Source organism: Oryctolagus cuniculus, chromosome 6 (genome assembly GCF_051225735.1).
Source record: "Oryctolagus cuniculus isolate XC-2025 breed Fujian yellow rabbit chromosome 6, ASM5122573v1, whole genome shotgun sequence".
In the NCBI taxonomy this organism is placed as follows: domain Eukaryota; kingdom Metazoa; phylum Chordata; class Mammalia; order Lagomorpha; family Leporidae; genus Oryctolagus; species Oryctolagus cuniculus.
Window position 1 is genome coordinate 70,727,146 of NC_142872.1, and position 20,795 is coordinate 70,747,940.

General features: G+C 38.0%; 1 protein-coding gene across 5 annotated transcripts in view; it reads left to right on the top strand.

Moving 5' to 3' along the window:
• LOC100351380 (uncharacterized) overlaps window positions 1-19,649 on the top strand; it is a 69,940-nt gene extending 50,291 nt beyond the window's left edge. For 4 of the 5 annotated variants that reach the window (XM_051830198.3, XM_089335196.1, XM_089335195.1 and 1 more), the window contains 3 exons: window positions 4,914-5,040; window positions 5,917-6,009; window positions 7,813-19,649. In XM_051830198.3, coding sequence (XP_051686158.1) covers window positions 4,914-5,040; window positions 5,917-6,009; window positions 7,813-10,076 — 2,484 coding nt within the window. In that variant the 3' untranslated portion in view covers window positions 10,077-19,649. Of the gene's footprint in view, window positions 1-55; window positions 5,041-5,916; window positions 6,010-7,812 lie in introns of all 5 variants that reach the window. The other variant, XM_089335194.1, reaches the window with a different exon arrangement.
• The last annotated feature ends 1,146 nt before the right edge of the window (window positions 19,650-20,795 follow it).

A 20,795-nucleotide genomic window follows, 5' to 3' on the forward strand; every position in this document is an offset into this window, starting at 1 on the left:
ACTGTCACCTCTGCAATAGTTTCTTAAATGGATTATGTTTCTAAACTTTCCCTAGGGGAGATTCTGAGGATAGAAAATCCACCAAAGCTTCTGGATGTCAAAAGGTGATAGAATGACAAAATTGGCAACTTGAGGGGTCTCAACACATGAACACTTTTCATGACAATACCCAAATCCTGAACGTCTACAGGAAAAGCTGTTAAGTGCAGAATTTAAAAGGATAAGAAGATTTTATTCATTCTCATTTACTGAAGACACCAGGGGAAGAGGCTCCATTAACATGCGCTCTCAGATAAAAGCAATGGATATTGTGTGGTGCCTGAAGTGATATGAAATGATATCACATACATGTAACTGCTGACTTCACTGGGAGGTGATATTTAAGGAAGTGAAAACATTTCCCAAGGCTATAACGCTTATAATGTCTCACCTGATATGAATGTGTTAAAAAAAAAAAATGTTCAAGAGGCAGGGTAATGAAAGGCTCCCATCTACTGGTTCACTCCCACAAATGTCCACAGTGGCTGGTGTTGGCCATGGGGCCACATCCAGAAGCTGGGAACTCAGTCTAGGTCTCTCATATAGTTGGCAGAGTCCCAACTGCTTTAGCCATCACTTCCTGCCTCCTTGTGTCTGGATTGCCAGGAAGCTGGAATCAGGAGCTGAACTGGGAACTGACTCCAGATACTTCAATATGGGACTGAATGATTCATTCATATTCATTCATTCATTCATTCATTCTCTCTTCCCGCCCCCCCCACGCACACACACCCCTCTCTCATTTTCTCTCTTCCTTTTCTTCTAAGGCCATCAATCCTGTAGGATTAGGACATTACCCTTATGACATAATTTAGCCGTAATAATCTCCTATTGTCCTAAAAGCCGTATCTCCACAGTCATACGGGGTTTAAGATTGGTCTTAAGTATATAAATTCTTGAGAAAATCACCATAGAAGGACTGGCCCATTCTCTGCTACTCTGTAAGGTCGGAAGAGAGACATCATCAGGGACTAAACTGGCTGACACTTTGGTCTTGGACTTCCTAGCCTGTAGAATTAAGGAAATAAAATATCTCTTTATTTAAACTATTCAATGTATGGTATTTATTATGAACAGAAATAGAGCCCACCATATACTATCTGTTCTCAATTTTTGACTTTTCCACATGAACTTTTAAATTAGTGTGTCTGTATCTAACATTGTTTTGTTTGTGGTAGGATAATGTTTAACCAATTTGCTGACTTAGATATAATTGACATCTTAATGATGTATAACTTTCCAGTTTGTGAACATGTTGTGTCTTTTCAGTTGATTAGTCCTTTTTCCCTCCTCTCTTACAAGTACAGTTTTATGCTTTTTACTTTTTGTATTTAAAAATTTTTTTACGTTACTTTCTTCTACTTGAAAGAGAGAGAGAGAGAGAGAGAGAGATTTTTCAGCTGCTGGCTCACTCCACAAATGTCCCCAACTGTCAGGGCTGGACCAGGCTTAACTAAGGATCCCAGAACTACTTCTGGGTTTCCTACATGGATGGCATGATCCCAAAAACTTGGACCATCTTCTGGCATCTCCCAGGATGTATTAGTGGGAAGTTGGATTAGAAGTAGAGTAGCCAGGACTTGAACTGGCACTTAGATATGGTATGTGAGTATCCCAAGCAGCAGCTTAGCCCACTGTGCCACAATGTCTGCTCTATGCTTTTTATGTTAAATGTGTTGCCATTTTATCTTTTTCTTGTTTTAGTTAATGTATATGTTGTCCTATATATGATGAGTTTAAATGTTATTATTATTATTATTTATGAAGCAGAAACTCAGACACAGAGAGCTCCCATCCACTGGTTTACTCACTAACTGCCTGCATTGGCCAGAACTAGGCCAAGGCCAGTGCTGGGATCTGGAAACTGAATCAAGGACTCTTACATGGGTGGCAGGAACACAGTCACTGAGTCATTTCTGTTACCTTCCAGCATCTACATCATCAAGAAATTGAAATCAATGGCCAGAAACAAGTATCGATCCCATGTACTTCAGTATGGGATGTGATGTCTTTTATATAATATGTTCATAGTCAAGTTATTGAGCCATCCTATTTGTAATAGTTTTCAGGAAATTCCCTTTAGTTTTGTAGGTATGAATTGTATATAAGCCATTCCTGTTTTTTTTTTTCTTTTCATTTGAATTGAGGAATGCCTTTATACAATGCTAAATAATTGTAGTGATGAGACATATCATTCCAGTGTTGGCCCTTTAACTGTGATGCTTCCTTGTGAAAGTAGTGAGTGTTTGGAGGCTGGCGCTGTGGCGTAGCAGGTAAAACTGCATCCTAGATGGGCACCAGTTTGAGTCCCGGCTGCTTCTCTTCCGAACCAGCTCTTTGCTATGGCATGGGAAAGCAGTAGAAGATGGCTCAAGTCCATGGGAGACCCAGAAGAAGCTCCTGGCTCCTGGCTTCGGATCGGCATAGCTCCGGCCATTGCAGCCAATTGGGGAGTGAATGAGTGGATGGAAGACTCCCCCACCCCCCTTTTCTCTGCCTCTCCTTCTCTCTCTGTGCAAGTTGGCTTTCAAATAAATAAACAAATCTTTTTTTTTTTTTTTTAGGAGTGAGCATTAGGCACAGTGAAGACATTGCTTGGAATGCTCACAGCTCATATTAGGGTTCCTGGGTTTGAGTCCCAGTTTTGTTTCTGATTCCAGCCTCCTGCATATACATACCCTGAGAAGCAGCAGGTACTTGGGTCCCTGCTACCCACCTGCAGTATCTGGATTGAGTTCTTGGCTTCTGGCTTTGATCTGAACTAGTCTCATCTTTTGCTGGCATTTGGGAAGTGAACCCAAAGATGGAACATGTCTCTTTGTCTCTCCGCTTTTCAAGTAAATAATAAAATATTAAAAATGCCATGAAATCTTGTATTAAGGGTCTATGTTAAGATGGGATGGTATTTTAAAAGATAACTTTCTTGTCTATGTGGATGTCATAGATTCTTGCCCCTCATCCCCCACAAGCAGCTATGAATATGGTGAAAAATGTAAGGGTGCTTGAAAAAGTTGTGGGAAATAAAATTGAAATGCAAATTTATTTTGATGTGGAAAAAATTGGAATTGTACATGTTAACTTTAATAGGTTTCTTAATATTAAACTTTTCCTTATTTTTGGAATAAACTTTAAAAAATCCTTCTGTGTTCTCGTTCTTTATTTCCCTTCCTCTGTCAGTAAATGTCCGTGTGTCCTCAGATTCTCTATTTGTTCCTTTTCTTCTTCCTATCTCTTAGCTTCTCTTTGAGCACTTAAATCATTTTGATGGCTTCAGACATTGCTGAAGTTTACTGTTTCCCAAATATTTATCTTCAGCTACATCTCTTTTCTAAGTTCTAGATCATATATTCATATAGTTGAATATCCTAATATATTTGAATATGGAAACTTTAAAGTATTTGTCTAAGATTATTCTCACTTCTTTACATTATACTCTGTTCTTTTTCCCAATTTCAATTTTTAGTGCCAGTATCTGTGTAGCTGCTCATGCAGTTAGAATGGAATTAAACTATACTTTTATGACTCCATTTTTATCCTCTGCACAGCTTAGTACTGATTTCCGTTCCTGTATTGTTGTTTTTTTCCCCTTTTTTACCTGTTTTATATTGAGTTCCCTGTTCTGTATTCTTATTAGTGATGATAAGTGGTCATGTCTTGTTTTGGCTTCTTCCCCTATTACTGTCCCTCAAAACTTTCCAATTCCCCTTCCAGGAGATGACTCACCACTTTTTCACTGGTCCTTCATTATTTACATTCAGTGGTTTAGGAAGTGGGTAATTACTTTCATGTGAATAGCAATTCTTTTGGATGTTGGAATTAGAAAAATGCTTATGCATACTTTATTTTGTAAATAATTTTAAGAAAGCACAATTTTAATTGTTGGAATTAAGTCAAACATAGTTACTATAGAGTCACTCAGTTATCCGTTCCTTGAACATCATTACCACCTGTATCTTTTTTTTTTTTAAGATTTATCTATTTATTTGAAAGGCAGAATAATAGAGAGGCAGAAGCAGAGAGAGAGAGAGAGAGAAATTGATTGATCTTCCATCCACTGGTTCACTCCCCAAATGGCTGCAATGGTCAGAGCTGAGACGATCTGAAGCCAGGAGCCAGAATCTTATTTCAGATCTCCCATGCAGATGCAGGGGCCCAAAGATTTGGGCCATCATCCTCCAGTGCTTTCCTAGACCATAGCAGAGAGCCGGATCAGAAGTAGAGCAGCTGAGACTTGAACCGGCACCCATATGGGATGCTGGCACTGCAGGCAGTGGCCTTATCTGCTACACCACAGCTCCGGCACCACCGCCTGTATCTTTTGTAACAGCCTGGGAACACACACCTAGATGCGGTGCTTATATAGTTCCATTCACCTAGCATATGTTCTTTGTACTTTCACAACTGATTTTTGTTGCTTCATACTCATGAGATTAGAATTATAAAGAGGATCTAAAAATCTTTGGTGTTTCAGTGAAGTACAACCTGATAACACATAAAAAATCTTTATCTACTTCTTTGTTACCCTGATCTACATTGAACATATGTCTCAGTTCATTTAATATGTTATTTCAGGGATGCGTTTATGCTTATTTAGACTAGATTATTAGCTCCTTGGAGAGCCAGTAAGGATTTTAATTGTTCTGTTCTTGCTAGGAACAAGTACAGTTACAGATATGACAGAAACTCTATTGTATTTTTGGAATTACGAAGAAGCAAGATATTTTTATTGTAATTTTTATTTGTAGCACCATATAGAATGCGGAATAGGCTGGGTTTTGTAAAAGACACATATAACACACACAAAAGAATAAACTCCCAATCTTCTTGTTTTGTGACCAAGAGCTGATATGTTAAGGAGAAATGTTTTGTTACAGGTATTGGTGTCATTTGAGGATGTGGCTGTGGACTTCACATGGGAGGAGTGGCAGGACTTGGACAATGCTCAGAAGACCCTGTACAGGGATGTGATGCTGGAGACATACAACAGCCTGCTGTCTTTGGGTGAGTGAAACTCCCCAGCAATCCCCACATGGAACACCTTCTTATTCCTGAACAAATGAACCCTTTAGGGGGTGAGCATTTCACCTAGTGGTTAAGGGGCCCATGTCCCACATCAGAGTGTCTTGATTCAATACCCAGCTTTCTGCCACATCCAGGTAGGTAGTGGTGATAGCTCAAGTAATTTGGTTCCTGCCACCTGTGTGGGAAACCTGGATTCAGATCCTGGCTCCCAGCTTTGACCTGGCCTAGTCCCTGCTGCTGTGGTTATTTGAGGAGGGAATCGACAAATAAAGGTACTCACTCTCACACTCTCTCTACCTCTAAAGTAAATAAAGAAAAAAAAAATTAAAAATAATAAATGAGCTCTTTATGGGTTTAATGGTATTTGGGTAAAAGATTCCAGTCCATGAAAAATATATCAACATTCTCAAATGAAAAAGTTCAAATTGGCCTTTTCTTTGCACTACTCCTGAAGCCAAGCAGCTATTATTCTTCAGAGGACCTCACTTAGGGGTGAGTGTTTGGCCTAGGGGTTAAGACGCTGATTTAGATGATTACATCCCATATTGGAGTACCTGAGTTTGAGTCTCAGCTCTGTTCCTGATCCCAGCTTTCTGCTAAGGTGCACCGTCAATGTCAGCACACGATGATTCAAGTATTGGGTCCTTACTAACCATATGAGAGATCTGAATTGAGTTCCTGGCCCTTGGCTCTGGCCCTGGCCCAGTTCTAGCCATTGGCATTTGGGAGTAAACCAGTGGATGGGAACTCTATTTCTCTCCTCTCTGTGTCTCTCTGCTTCTCAAAATAAATGAGTAAATCTAAAAAGCACCTGATGTAACATTAGCCTAAGTTCTACATTATTCGCATTAACAGGATATTGTGTAACCAAACCTGATGTGATCTTCAAGTTGGAACAAGGAGCAGAGCCATGGACAGTAGAAGAACCCCCACAGCAGAGTCTCCAAGGTCAGTGAGTACATGCCGGGCTGGGAGGGTTAGAAAAGGGAAGCTCAGTTGATTGTGTTAGCTGTTTTCACCAATTTTTAACTCAAGTCCCAACCCTGAGTATAGCTGGTTTCATGTATCAGGTACCCAATAGAAGCCTGCAAGGAAGTCTGTCACATTTCTACCTATGTTCCTTATTTTTATTGTTGATAAGTATTATTTTCGACTTCCTAAAAAATCTGATCCTTGTCTGGCTCTTTGTAGAATTTTCTTCTGGGTTCAATTCAGGTTTTTTTTTTTTTTTTTTTTTTTTTTGATACCCCATTTTCCTTTAGGCATTCATTCATATATTTATGAATTCTCTCAGTGCTTATTATAAGGAAACAGGTGTATCTTCTCTTGAGAGTGTAAAACCAAATAAATATATATGGTGATGAGATAAGAGCCACAAAGGATGTTTTATCAGATTGAGAAAAAGAGAAAATAGCGTTTCAATTTTTTAGACAGAGTCTTAAAGGAAGACAGTTTTAAAGAGATATTTATTTGCCCTGAGTTAGCTTAATTTTGAGGTAGTTTTCCAAATTTGTCATGTAATATATAGACTGATATAAAATTTAGAATAGTGTACATCACTATTGTAAACCAAATATGCAAATCAGTAGCTTAAAGCTAGTATTCAAAGTCATACTTACCAGGTAATCTTGACCAAGGAAGTTGTTAAGAAAATGAGAGAAAGTAAGTCCAGGAATGAGCCTTGTATAACACAATATCAGAAATCATGAGACTAAGCAGTACCTAGCACTGGGAGAATGAAAATGGTGGCCCTAGAGGAGAACCAGGAGACTCTGGGTCCCATGGTGATATAAAGTGATTGTTTCGTATTGAAAAGGTCAGAGATGTTTGGGAATGGAGTTCAAAGGTTGCATTCTTCATTTTTCAGAATTGCTCAAAAATGACAGAGATAAGATATGTGTAGAACTCTCAGAGGGGGCGTGTTTTGTTTTTGTTTTTTGCTTTGTGATAGTTGAAGAAAACTGAAATTCCAACACAGAAAACAGAAGTTTTCAGAACCAGTAAATTTTAGAGCAGGGGAGAAAGTTGAAGTTTTTCATCTCAGGAGCCCGAAAAACATTTTTCAAAAATGGGTTGTAGAACGTAATCCTTTAGACCAGCAGGAAGGGAGTGCACATGGCAATGTACTGGAATCTTTTTGTATCTGATAATGTTCTGAGAAGTAAGTAATGTTAGGTTTATTTTAGAATATGGAGATAATTGTCTTTATTTAGTGTGGGGAACAGGCTATCATGTATTTGGAAAACCCTAAAGATGCCTATAATCATTCCCCCAAGAGGAGTGAAAATGAAACCACCACAGGTCCAAATCCTGTTTCTAAGTCATAGAATGGCCTTTTCCTGTATTTCTAAGTAACTAATCCACGAGTACCTTGGCATTTTCAAATTTGAGAGATCAGCATAAGAGAAGCACACAGTTATGAGGAAAAACTGGAAAGAACAGAGACTGATGAAAAGCATTCAGCCTCATACTTTACCTAGGCAGTAGGAAAATCATTTGATTAAATATTTTCTGACTTTTTTAAAGAAAAAAAAAAGGCCTTGAAAACATCACAATTTACCATTGGAAAATCTATTAACGTAACCTATTAATTCATAAAGGAGAAAAACCATATACTTGTTATAAATTACCACCTTTCATTGATACTTGAAAATCTTACGCTACTTTAGAATAGGAATAAATTTCTTTACCTTTACATGAGCATTCCATGAGATGTGGTTCATGGAAGTGGTTATTTTTTTCTCATTTCAGTTGTCCAGAAAATGGATGACCTGACTGGGACCAGCCAGGAAAATCAAGGCATAACTTTTTGGGAAGTAGTAGTCGTAAACAACAACACATCAACTGAGGAGCGAGTTGAATTAAGAAAAACATGTGATTTGAATTCAAACCATATTTCCAAATTGGTTGTAAAAAATGAAGATTATTCAGAAGTGAGACCTGAGGCATTTAATGTATATCAGAATGAGATTCTCCCTAGTGAGCCAAATGAGATGTATGCTCAAGAGAAACCTGGTGACCATAATATAACTGGGAAATCCCTGACGTGCTTTGATCATCTTAGTCAGCAGCACAAGATTCAAACTTTACAGCCGCCTTTTGAATATAGTGAACAGGTAAATGTATTCAATAGGGAGGCAATATTCCTTACACCTAAGGAGGCTCACATGAGAGAGATGCCCTATAAATATAATGAATATGGAATAGCCTGTGATATGTCAGGTTTCATTGTTGGAGAGGCAACTCAAATTGGAAAAGAAACTTTCTATAAAGTAGCAGCTTTCCCTATACATCAGCAAACATACACAGGAGAGAGATTTTATGGATATATTGGTTATGATGAAACTTTCATTAGCAAATCTGGTCTTAACATAAATCAAATGACGTATCCAGAGAAAAAACCCTTTGCATGTAACCAGTGCGAGAAATCTTTCAACTGTAAACAAAGCCTTACTATACATCAAAGAATTCACACAGGGGAAAAGCCGTATGGATGTTATGAATGTGGAAAAACCTTTTACCGGAAGTCAAATCTCAGGACACATCAAATAATTCATACAGGTGAGAAACCATATGTCTGTAATGAATGTGGGAAAACCTTTTACCGGAGGCCAGATCTCATTATACATCAGAGAACTCACACAGGGGAAAAACCCTATGAATGTCATGAATGTGGGAAAACCTTTTGTCAGACGTCCAACCTCAGGACGCATCAAAGAATTCATACAGGTGAGAAACCATATGAATGTAAAGAATGTAGTAAAACTTTCTCCTGTAAGTCGTACCTCACTCAACATCTGAGAACTCACACGGATGAGAAAGCATATGAATGTAAAAAGTGTAGGAAGTCATTCTACCACAAATCTCAACTCACTAGGCATCAGCAAACTCACACAGGGGAAAAACCCTATGAATGTAATGAGTGTGGGAAAACGTTTTGTAGGAAGTCAAGCCTCAGCATGCATCAGCAAACTCACACAGGAGAAAAACCTTATGTATGTAACGAATGTGGGAAAACCTTCTATCAGAAGTCAGTCCTTGCTGTACATCAAAGAATTCACACAGGGGAAAAGCCCTATGAGTGTAATGAATGTGGGAAAACTTTTTACCGGAAGAAAGTCCTTGACATACATCTGAGAACTCACACGGGGGAAAAACCTTATGAATGTAGTGAATGTGGAAAAACCTTTTACCGGAAATCAGATCTCATTATACATCAGAGGACTCACACAGGGGAAAAACCTTACGAATGTAACGGATGTGGGAAAACCTTTTACCGAAAATCACACCTCAGCAGACATCAGATAACTCACACAGGTGAAAAACCCTATGAATGTAATGAATGTGGAAAAACTTTTTGCCGGAAGTCTGACCTGACTATACATCAGCGAACTCACACAGGGGAAAAACCCTATGAGTGTAGTGGATGTGGAAAGACCTTTTACCGGAAGTCACACCTCACAGTACATCAGAGAACCCACACAGGTGAAAAACCCTATGAATGTAATGAATGTGGAAAAACCTTTTGCCAGAAGTCACTCCTCACTATACATCAGAGAATTCACACGGGGCAAAAACCTTATGAATGTACTGGCTGTGGAAAAACGTTCTGTCGAAAATCCCACCTCACTGTACATCAGAGAACTCATACAGGAGAAAAACCTTATGAATGTAATGAATGTGGGAAAACTTTTTACAGGAAGTCAGACCTCATTATACATCAGAGGACTCATACAGGGGAAAAACCTTATGAATGTAATGAATGTGGGAAAACCTATTACCGGAGGTCACACCTTAGGACACATCAAAGAACTCACACAGGTGAAAAAGCATACGAATGTAAAGAATGTGGGAAAACTTACTATTCTAAGTCAGCTCTCAATGTACATCACAAAATTCACACTCGGGAAAATCCATATAAATGGAATGAATGTGGACAAACCTACCAGATGTCAGTTCTCGATTTACATCAAAGTAGTCACACAGAAAATACAGGAGAGACCTTGGAAATGTAATGAATGCTTAAAACAAAATCATTATGCAGGAAGGGTAACCTGATGATGCATCAGAATCCACACAGGTGAAACATCTTAATTTGGATGAACTTTTTACTGGAAGTCACATATCATTGTACATTGTATTTACACAAGTATATTCACATAAGGACAAAACCTTATGAATATACTGAATATAGGAAGGCCTTTTATTAGAAGATACATCTCAGCAGATATCTGAGATTTCCAATGGGAAAACCCATTGAATGTGGAAAAACATTTTGCCCGAAGTCACACCTCAGGACACAAGAGAGAACTCACACAGGTGAGAAAATATGAATGTAAAGAATGTGGAGATGCCTTTTGCCAAAAGTCACATTTCAGCAGGCATTAGAGCACTCACAGTAGAAAAATATCTTATGAATATAATGAATGTAAAACAACCTTTTAACATAAGTCAAGCCTTGAGAAGCATCACTGAAATCACAGAGGGAGCCACGCTAAGAATGTAATGAATGTGGAAAAATCTTTTTCCAGAAGTCATACACCCTACAGATTTTAGGGAGCCCACACAAGGAATATCTTCCATCCCCAATAGCTAATACTGGATATGTGTTCCTCAAAGTCTGTTCTCTTGAACATATGGCTTGCAGTTTCAGCCTCCCCTTATTATGGGTGGAACCTGAGCTCTTTTTTCACAAATTAATTTTGAGAACAAATATTCAAGCCCAAACACCCACTTATTTGAGTTTATTTACTAAATTTATTTACTCAGTTATTTGGAACGGCTGTTGCTTTGTTTGCCTCTCATTCCATCCACCCATTATTCTAGTACAAACCGGATGTGTGACCACAAGTTTATCACCTGACTCATGTGCCATCCATAATGTGGTGCATCCTACCCTATATGATGAGTCTTTTGTCTGGGGTAGCAATTCTCTGGTGGTATATATAATCACAGACCTGTTTTGTATGGACCTGGATCTGCTTGTACTAGTAGCAGTCTGTGTTTATAAGGTATAGGATAAAATGATGCCATGAACAGAATGTTGTGTCCTAAAGTCCCAGCAGTCTTCCAGTGATTAATATTGGATCAGTGTGTTTTTTTTTTCTTTTTCTTTTGTTTTCCTTATACTCTGCTGAGGTGGATTGCTTCTGTTTTTAATTGAGTCCTGAAGTGACTGCATTTATGTGACCTATCATGATACCTCTTTGATCTTTCTCACTGATCTGTTTGAACCCCTTACACAAAAACACAGTACTGAACATTGTGGCATCTTTAATATCCTTTTAATATTTTAAAATTTTATCTACCTTCATTTTGATCCATACTTTTATTTAAAATATCTGTGAATTCCCATCACATATTCACAAAGCCCTTATTGAATTCTGATTGGATTTACATTCAGCTTAGATCTCTGTGGATATCCACTTGAGATGAAACATTTCACCTGGGTATCAGCGATTCCTTGATGACCAGGCTTCAAACACAGTGATGTCCTGTGAAGATTTATCCATCTTGAGGATAGTCCTGTGAGTCAGCCCTGTCACATCTCCCTGCTACCCACTGGAAATAGTCTCATTGGTCCTTGTCATCTCCCAAGTGATAAGCATGAGAATTCAGACCTTACATATTGAGATAAAAATAGATTTAAAGGGAAACATGGTTATATGTATTTTATGAAAACACTAAAAGCCAAAATACTTATTTCTGACACAGTTGATTTTGAGGCCAAAAACATTTTTGTAAACAGAACAAAATTTATACTAATATGGGATTTAATCTGTCAAGTTTCTTTAGCAATTCTAAATGTGCCCACGAATCAACTTTAGCATATGTAATGTGTGCATAGCAAATTTCAAAGGAGTGGACAAATCTATGATCAAATTGCAAGATAGTCACCTTTTCTCCTTTGTACAAAGATGGGGAGTGAGATGTAGAAAATGGAGATGGGAAAAGTAATAAGTGGAAACAGAAATGCTCCTGTTATTAGTTTCATAGCATTGGATGCAAAATGCCTTGAATATTGGCTTTCATTGATGTTTTCCACCATCCCAGGAAAATATTTATGGACAACACAGTAAACATCCCACAGTGCAGGAGAAATTAAATTAGGAGCTAGCTGTAAGAATATACGGCAACCCATCAGAGCCAAGACTCTGCAAGTCCCAGAAGAGCTGCCAGGCCCATCCAGCCTGCCCATCTATTGATGTTGCTGCTTCAGAGCCTTTTTCCAGTAGAGGAGCCTCCTGGAGTCCATGGTAACCACTTGTCTCAGTCTCCTACAGTCATCAGGAGACCCAGTCCTGAAAAGGGGACAGAAATGGGAGGACGTGTGCATTTTGGTATGGATGGAAACAGGGTCACAATAAAGGCACCACTACACAGACTTCTTCCTGGGCCACAGCTTTTGAGGTCTGTGTGTCCAAGAAACAAAGTCAGGAGGATAGGTTGGGGGCAGGAGTTGAAAACCCACTGTACAAGGAGCGTGGATTGTGGGGATGGCAAATATTGCCTAGTCCTCGATCATCCTGTACATATTCCAATCTTGGTCTGTGTTCTGAGGAGCTGTTCCAGTCATGTGCACAGCCCAGCTAGTCAAGGACCACCAATATGGGTGAGTAGGGATTCCCTTGTTTTCTACTTGCTGTGATTTGTGCAGATGCATAAGGTGCTGGACATCCTGGATTCCTTGCATCCCTTCCCATTTGCCCAGCAAACTTGCAGCTTCCATTTGGAACTCTGAGATTGCCCCCTGTTTCTCTAAGCAAGGGATGAAAATGATATCTCTCATACTGAAGTTATACAGCGTGTGGTAGCACAGTTCATGGCCCTGTGACCAGGTCTGAGTAATATGTTAGCACGTGGTGACTAACAATTTGTCCACTTTAAAATGGGGCTAGTCTAGACCCTTTACGGTCTTGACCTGGGTGAAGACCTGACAGGAAGCAGCTTGGACGAGCAAGTGGAATGTGTGATCAAGGCTGACATGATCCTTTCCTGGTCTTGGTGTATAGCTGGCCAGCACTACAGGTACAATGTCACTACACAGAGATACAGGAGAATTCAGGGAGGGGTCAGGAGTAACTAGGGAAGGATGGGGTCTAGTACAGACCCCAAGGAGTGTGAGTGGATGCAAAGGTTGTGTGTTGGTGGGCAGAGATGTTGCTTTCCACCTGCCACCAATCCCATCCCTGGTTCTCATCCTGGTGGGAACATAGCATGATACCATCCTTTCTATATTTTTTTTCCATCATAGTCTATTTCCCTCTTGCAGTTTGTTTTGGGCTTAGTTTTCCCTTTTTCTGGTTCTTAAAGTGGAAGGTTTAACTTACTGATTTCAAGTATTAAAAAAACACATTTGGAGCTACAATTTCCTTCATCCTGTTAGCTTTTGTGTGTTGTATTTTCATTTTTATTCATCTTATAATATTTCCTAGTTTCTCTTTTATCTCTTTCTATGACCCAATGGCTATTTGGGAATGTTTCTTGTTTCCACACATTTGTACACTTCTCAGATGACTTTCTGTTACTGGCTTTCAGTGTAAATCCATTGTGTGCAGCTAACATAATTTGATTTCAATCCTTTAAATTTTATTTAGACTGCTTTGGGAGTTAGGAAATGGTTTTTAATGGACAATTCCATGTGCAGTTGAACAGAATATGTATTTTGTTGTTTGGTGGTGTGTCCCCTATTATAAAATAGGGCTAAATAGACAGATATAGACATATCTATAGTTCTGTGATGCTCAAAAATTGAATATCCTTAGCCTTTTATTGTTTCAGCTATTATTCAGAGTGGGATATTGATGTCACCAAATATTGCTGTTGAATAGTCTATTTCTTCCTTAAATTTTTCCTTTACTTTCCATTTAATTTTGATCTCTTTTGCATATATCTATAACTGATATGTTGTCCAGATTGACCCTTTATTACTATTAAATGTCATTTAATTCTGTCTATTGTAATGGTCAGTTAATGTAAAAAGCTCTCTTACAAGTCTTTAGCTTAGGATATATTTTTTTATCCTTTAACTTTCAATGTTTCTGTCTAAATTTAAAGTTTTGTGCTATATTCAATCTGTTTTCAATCACATCCGGCATTCTTTTTCTTTTTAGTAATTTTGATTTAAATTGACTGATAGTTGTATATGTTTACAGGGGCACAGTGTGGTATTTTGATGAATGGTATACATTGCAAAATGATCAACTCAGTCTACGTAACATATCCATTACCTCACAGATGTATTTTTTCATGATGAGAACATTGAAAATCCATCCTTCTCAACTTTGAAATGCACAATACATTACTATAGTCTCTATGCAGTGCAGCTCAAAAACTTACTCTTTGAAACTTTGCTCTCTTTGACCAGTGTGTCCCATTTCCCCCTAAACTCCCATTGATAATTGCCATTATTCTTTCTAATTTTGTGAATTTAATATTTTCAGACTCCATATATAAGAGATCCTGTGGCAGTTGTCTTCTTATGTCTGGCTCATGTCGCTTAATATTCATTCATGTTTGTCACAAATGACAGAATTTACTTTCCTTAAGGCTGAGTATAATTAAGTGTTCCCTCCCTTTTTGTAGTCAATTTATCCATTTATTGATGTGTTGGTAGTTTTATGTCATATCTATTGTGAATAATACTATAATGAAAATAGAAGTACAGTTCCTCTGGATGTATACCTAGATGTGGCATTGCTGTATGCGATTTAGTTCTATTTTTAGTTTTATGAGGAACTTTCATGCTATTTTTATGTCCAAGAAATCATTGCCTAGACCAAGGTCATATTTTTCCCCAATGTTTTCTTTGTAATGTCTGTCTTGATTTGGTATTAGTGTAATGGTAGCCTTATAAAATTATTTAGTATCCTTTCAATTTTTTACAAAGGTTTGTAGATTGGTTGTTTAAAAATTTGGTAGAATTCAGCCATGAACCCATCTGGCCTTGGGCTTTCCCTTGATGGGAAATTTTCTGTTACTGATGCACTGTCTCTACTTGTTGTTGGTCTAATATTTATAATTTTATAATTCAATCTTGGTGGGTTATATTTTTCTAGAATTTTACCCATTTCTTTTAGGTAACATATTTCATTTGTGCATTTTTTTCATAATATTCTCTTATAACCCTTTGAACTTCTGTGTTATTCCTTGTAATGTTTCCTCTTTTATTTCTGAATTTGTGTCTTCCCTCTTTTTGTTAGTCTAGCTAAGGGTTTGTCAATTTTGTTTAAATTTAAGATAAAAATCTGGAGTTTCATTTGTATTTCTTATTACTTTTGAGTCTCACTTTCGTTATATCTAATTTGATCTGTGTCACTACCTTCCTTCTGCTAACTTTAGGTTTAGAAAGTTCTTTTTCTGTTTTGTTGAGATGGACAATGTTAAGTTAGCTTATTATATATTTATATATTTTTATTTATATATGATAGTAGAAACTTCCCTCTTAGAACTGCTTTTATCATGTTCCATTGTACATTGTATTTACATTTTTGTTTGCACCCATTAGAATATACTATATAGTTGCTTTTAAGTGTTTTTCCTTTTAATCTGTATACTGGATATATAATTGATTTATCCATCATAATTACATATAGGTGATTTGGGTTTGACATTGTAGTTTTACTGATGAACTCTATACTTTCATATGGTTTCATTTTACTAATTACCATTATTTTCCTTCTGCAACTTTAAGAGCATCTTTTAGCATTTTTGTTAGGCTGGTCAAGTAGTGGTAAATACCTTCATCTTTTGTTTATATGAGAATGGCTTTCTGTATCCTCCATTTTTCAGATACAGAATTAGTGGATAGTGTGTTCTACGTTCAGTGTTTTTAATCTTGTTTTCAGAATTTTAAATTATTATACCACTTTCTTCTAACCTGCAAAATTTCTGATGAAAAGATATGCTAAAATGTTTTATGGTTAATAAAAAGATACTTTTGCATTGCTGATTTAAAAAAAAATTCCTCTGTCTCTAAGTTAAGACAGTTTGATTATGATTTGCCTCAGTGTGGAAGACTTTTTCTGGAGTCATCTTATTTGATGTCCTTTGGGCTCTTCTACTGTGAATTTCTGCCTGCTTCCATAGACTTGAGGAATTTTATGTCACTATAGAAATATATTTTCTATTGTTACTCCTTCCCTTTCTCCTTCTAGTATACTAATAGTATATATGTTTTAGTTGATGCTGTGCCATTCATCTTTTAAGCTTTCGTCACTCATTTTCTTTCCTACTTTTTTTGCTTCCCATAAATGATCTCCAGTGACCAGTCTTCCAAGTTCATTGATCCTGTGTTTTGTTTAAGTTTTCTGCCAAACACTTCATTTTAATTTTACAGTTCAGTTAAAATACTCTTCAGCTGTATCATTTTATGTTTCGTACCTTTTTAATACTTCCTTGGTTAAATTTTTCATTTGGTTCTTGCATTGCTCACCTGATCTCTGTGGACGTCTTTATGACCATTATTTTGAATTCCTATTTGGGTAAATCAAATTTCCACTTCATTAGAGTTGGCTCTAGGTTTATCCTGTTCTTTTATTGGCCATTTAGTTCCTCTTTTTCTTGACTTTTTGTATCGGTTTGTACACATTAGGAGAGACAGTTATCTTTCCCCAGCTTATCAAACTGTACTCTTTTTTTTGACAGGCAGAGTAGACAGTGAGAGAAAGAGAGAGAGAGAGAAAGGTCTTCCTTTGCCGTTGGTTCACCCTCCAATGGCCGCCACGGCCAGCGCGCTGCAGCCGGCGCACCGCGCTGATCCGAAAGCAGGAGCCAGGTGCTTCTCCTGGTCTCCCATGCGGGTGCAGGGCCCAAGGACTTGGGCCATCTTCCACTGCTCTCCTGGGCCACAGCAGAGAGCTGGCCTGGAAGAGGGGCAACCGGGACAGAATCCGGTGCCCCGACCAGGACTAGAATCTGGTGTGCTCGCGCCGCAAGGCGGAGGATTAGCCTAGTGAGCCGCGGCGCCGGCCCAGACTGTACTTTTTAAAGAGAGCAATCTCACCTATTTATTCATTCAGAGATTCTAAAAGTATCACTCAAATTTGTATTTGTCCAGTCTGCTGTTTCTAATTTTGTGGCCCCCAGGTGATTGGAGTGTACTACAATCTGTCAATACTCCACAACCATAAGTTAAAAGAGACTGTAGATGTGACTAGCAAGCTTGGAGTGTTAGATATATATTCTAGTTCCTCCTGTCTTCTCAGTGAAGCTGAAAGTGGGCATTTATCTCCCACTCTGCACTAATCTGGTGAAGGATCTGTACTGTCTATGCATGCAGTTGCTGTCACATTGCACCCATTGTTCCTGAGGGTATAGGAACTGAAAGTGAGCGCATTGTGTGTTTATCTCTGTTTTCTGTGGTGCAGGGAGACAGGAATTCAGAGTCCCTTCTCTTCCAAAGATGGTGGTTACAGAGGCACGTCCTTGGAAGGAGCTATGAAAGTCACAGCATTTGATGCATAGTTAAGCTCCTTCCAGGAAGGAAGTTCCAGGTGCCTGTTAGGGCTACTCAAGAATCAGCTAGTAGGCACTGAAAGTATGCTGTGAATCCCTTCTGTGGAGAAACAGGAAATTGTGCTTTTTAGCCTTTTCTCTGCACTGCTCTTTGGGATTGAAGCTCCTGGAAGTGCTTGCACATCCATTTTAAATTACCTTTTTCTGTGATCTGGGAAGACTAATCTCTGATCCCAGAGCTTAGGCGATATAGGATGGCATCCCTTGAATGGAAAGTATACATCTTAAGGCATTTGATACATAGACAAACTACTTCCAGGGAGAATTGTTGACCTAGAGTTATCACTGGGAAATCCACGAAAGAGGTCTTGGAAGGGGCTGAGCTCCTACTTGGGATACCAGAGACAAATGTTTGACCCATTCACTTCCTGATGCAGGCTGTTGATCAGTTCAACTGACAGAGTTGCCGGTTGTCACAGTAAGCTAGCAGATACCTACTGGGGAGGAAGTGGCACCTTTGAGTTTTACCCCTTCCGTTCACTGGCCCTGGGAAATGAAGATCCTGTAAATACTCTCAGGATAATATACAGCTGCCACTTTGTTCTTTGGTCAAGGGAGACTGATGCATGCCTAATCTTATCGGTCACCAGAACTACATGAATTAAGAGTCATGACATGAGGAACTTTAGAATTGGGATACTATATGCATGACTCAAACCCTCCTGTGTTCAGGGTGATGCTCAGTGTTGGGTTTTCCTTGCTAATTACATGGCACAGTGCCTGGAGAAGTATCCATACCCATGTATGACAGCTTTTCCTACCCATTTCATGGGGTTATTTCATGAATTGCCTTGTTTGTACTCAACATATGAATAACAGAGACAATTGAAACATGAAGAGATGCATATTTGGTGCATTCATGGGTGGTGAGTCAGGAGCATCCTGTTTGACTATGTTGCTGATGTCACTCCCCCCTTAAAATCTGCCTTTGATTGGTAATTTAATCTTTCCACATTTAGTGTTATTCCTGTGTAGTTGGATTTATTCTCTATTGCTCTTCAATGCAACTTATAACATACAAGCAATTTCTATATTATATGGATACATTTCTGGATTTTGTTCATATTCTGATTTCTCTATCTTCATCTAGTATTGGAATATTATATCATGTATGTTAATGTCACATAATGGTAGTTACTCCCATTGCTGTGATAATTGGTAACTTTCTTGGCTAATTTCAAATATAGGAGGGTTCTTCCAAAAGTTCATAGAAATACATACAATAAAAATCTATGCATAGATTCAAAACTGGCACCAAAATAATTTAATTCATTTTCTCCATGAATTTTTTGAAGTACCCTTGTGTATTTGTATATAACCTTCCAGATAAATTTTATAATTTTGGGGTGCCTTTTTCCATTAATATTTCAATGTGATAGTATATTTATAGATTATTTTGGGGGAAATGTGGTCATCTTTGTAATGATGGGTTTTCTCATTTACACACAAAGTATGTATATTCAAGTCTTCTCATGTACTGCAAGCCTTTATTATATTATAGAGTGTACATATTTCTTTTTAAAAATGCACATATATGAAATAGGACATGCATATAACATAAAACTTATGTAATGTTTATATTATTTGTTAAATGGAACATTTAAAACCTTGAACATGGCTGACCCCTACCACTTTCCACACACCTTCCCATTTATCTCTTCCTGAATGTACCTCCTCTTGCCCTACTCTGCCTGGGATTCAAGTGTTTGGACTAATGCTACTGTGAGTATCCTTCTATGAAACACACATGTGGACGTTTCTCTAAATCTTATGCCTATGGTGATGTCTCATGTACCTTCCACAGGAGGTTTTCTCAAATGTATAAAACAACCTAAACCCCAGCATCAGTTCATGAGTATTCAACTGTTCCACTAATTCATTGGAAAAATTTATTAATTTTGTTTATCTGAGGTGTTTTGCATTTTCCCTCATTTATAAAGATATAGAGCATGTTTCATATGATTGTCAAACACTTAGAAATCTTCTGTGTGCAGTAATTTTTTCAAGGTCTTGTCTACCTTTCTATTCAGATCTCTGCCTTATTAAAATAGCATTTGGTCATATGTGAGAAATTGTTTTCTCCCACTCTTTAATAGTGTTATTTAATTAATAGAATTTTCATTTTAATGTATTCTAATTTTTGACAAATTTGGTTTCTGTAAATTTTAAAGAAATAATCCCCCTTCTTATAACTTCTAAATGCATTTTAATTTTATTTTTATCTAGGTATTATCTCTGAAAATTATTAATTTTTGCTTCTTCATAGTTTATTGGTTGGTGGATGAACAGATTCTTTAACACTTGATACAAATATCTCATATACCACTGCTACTACAAAACATAAGTCTTGCCAATTTTCTTTGACCCTGGACCCTTAAATTTGACATTCAGATTCTAGATGTTTCCTCAACAAAGGCAAGTAAAAACTATTTTAAAATTCTAGCATTTAAAAAGATCTTCCTGGGGCAAGTGTTTGGAATAGTCACTAAGATACCACTTGGGATTCTTGCTTCTCATATTGTAGTGCCTGGGTTCAAGTCCCAGCTTCTGGCTAATACACACCCCGGAGGGCAACAGTGGTGACTTGAGTACTTGGGTCTCTGCGGTGCACATGGGAGACTTGGATTGAACTGCAGGCTTTTGGCTTTGGCCTGGCTCAGAATATCGAAAGATCTTTTTATTTATGTCTCTCCTTGCTTTCTGTCTCTCTGCCTTTGAAATAAAATGAAAATAATTTAAATTTTTAAAATCAAAATATCTTCCCTTCCAAAGTGTATGCATAAAACAGTAAAATCTCAGATTATTGCTGTTGATGCTGAGTTAGAGACAGTTAGGTTTATAATTCCAAACTCTATCCTTAACTCTTTCTGTACAAACTTAGAGAAATGACTTCCTCTTCCTGCTTCAGGTGGCTATCTCAAGTATGAATGAACATATTCCTAGGACCCAGCTATTCCCAGACTACTAAAACAGTGTTGCTAGCCTCATCATTGGGTTTGTCCAGAGGACATTTTATGAAAGAAGTGTAATTATTTTAGTTTTTGCTAATCTTCAGCCTGTAGGGCCTGAAAAAAGTTTTGTTAAAAAAAATAAACAAGGCCAGCGCCACGGCTCAATAGGCTAATCCTCCACATGTGGTGCCAGCACACCGGGTTCTAGTCCCGGTTGGGGTGCCAGATTCCGTCCCGGTTGCCCCTCTTCCAGGCCAGCTCTCTGCT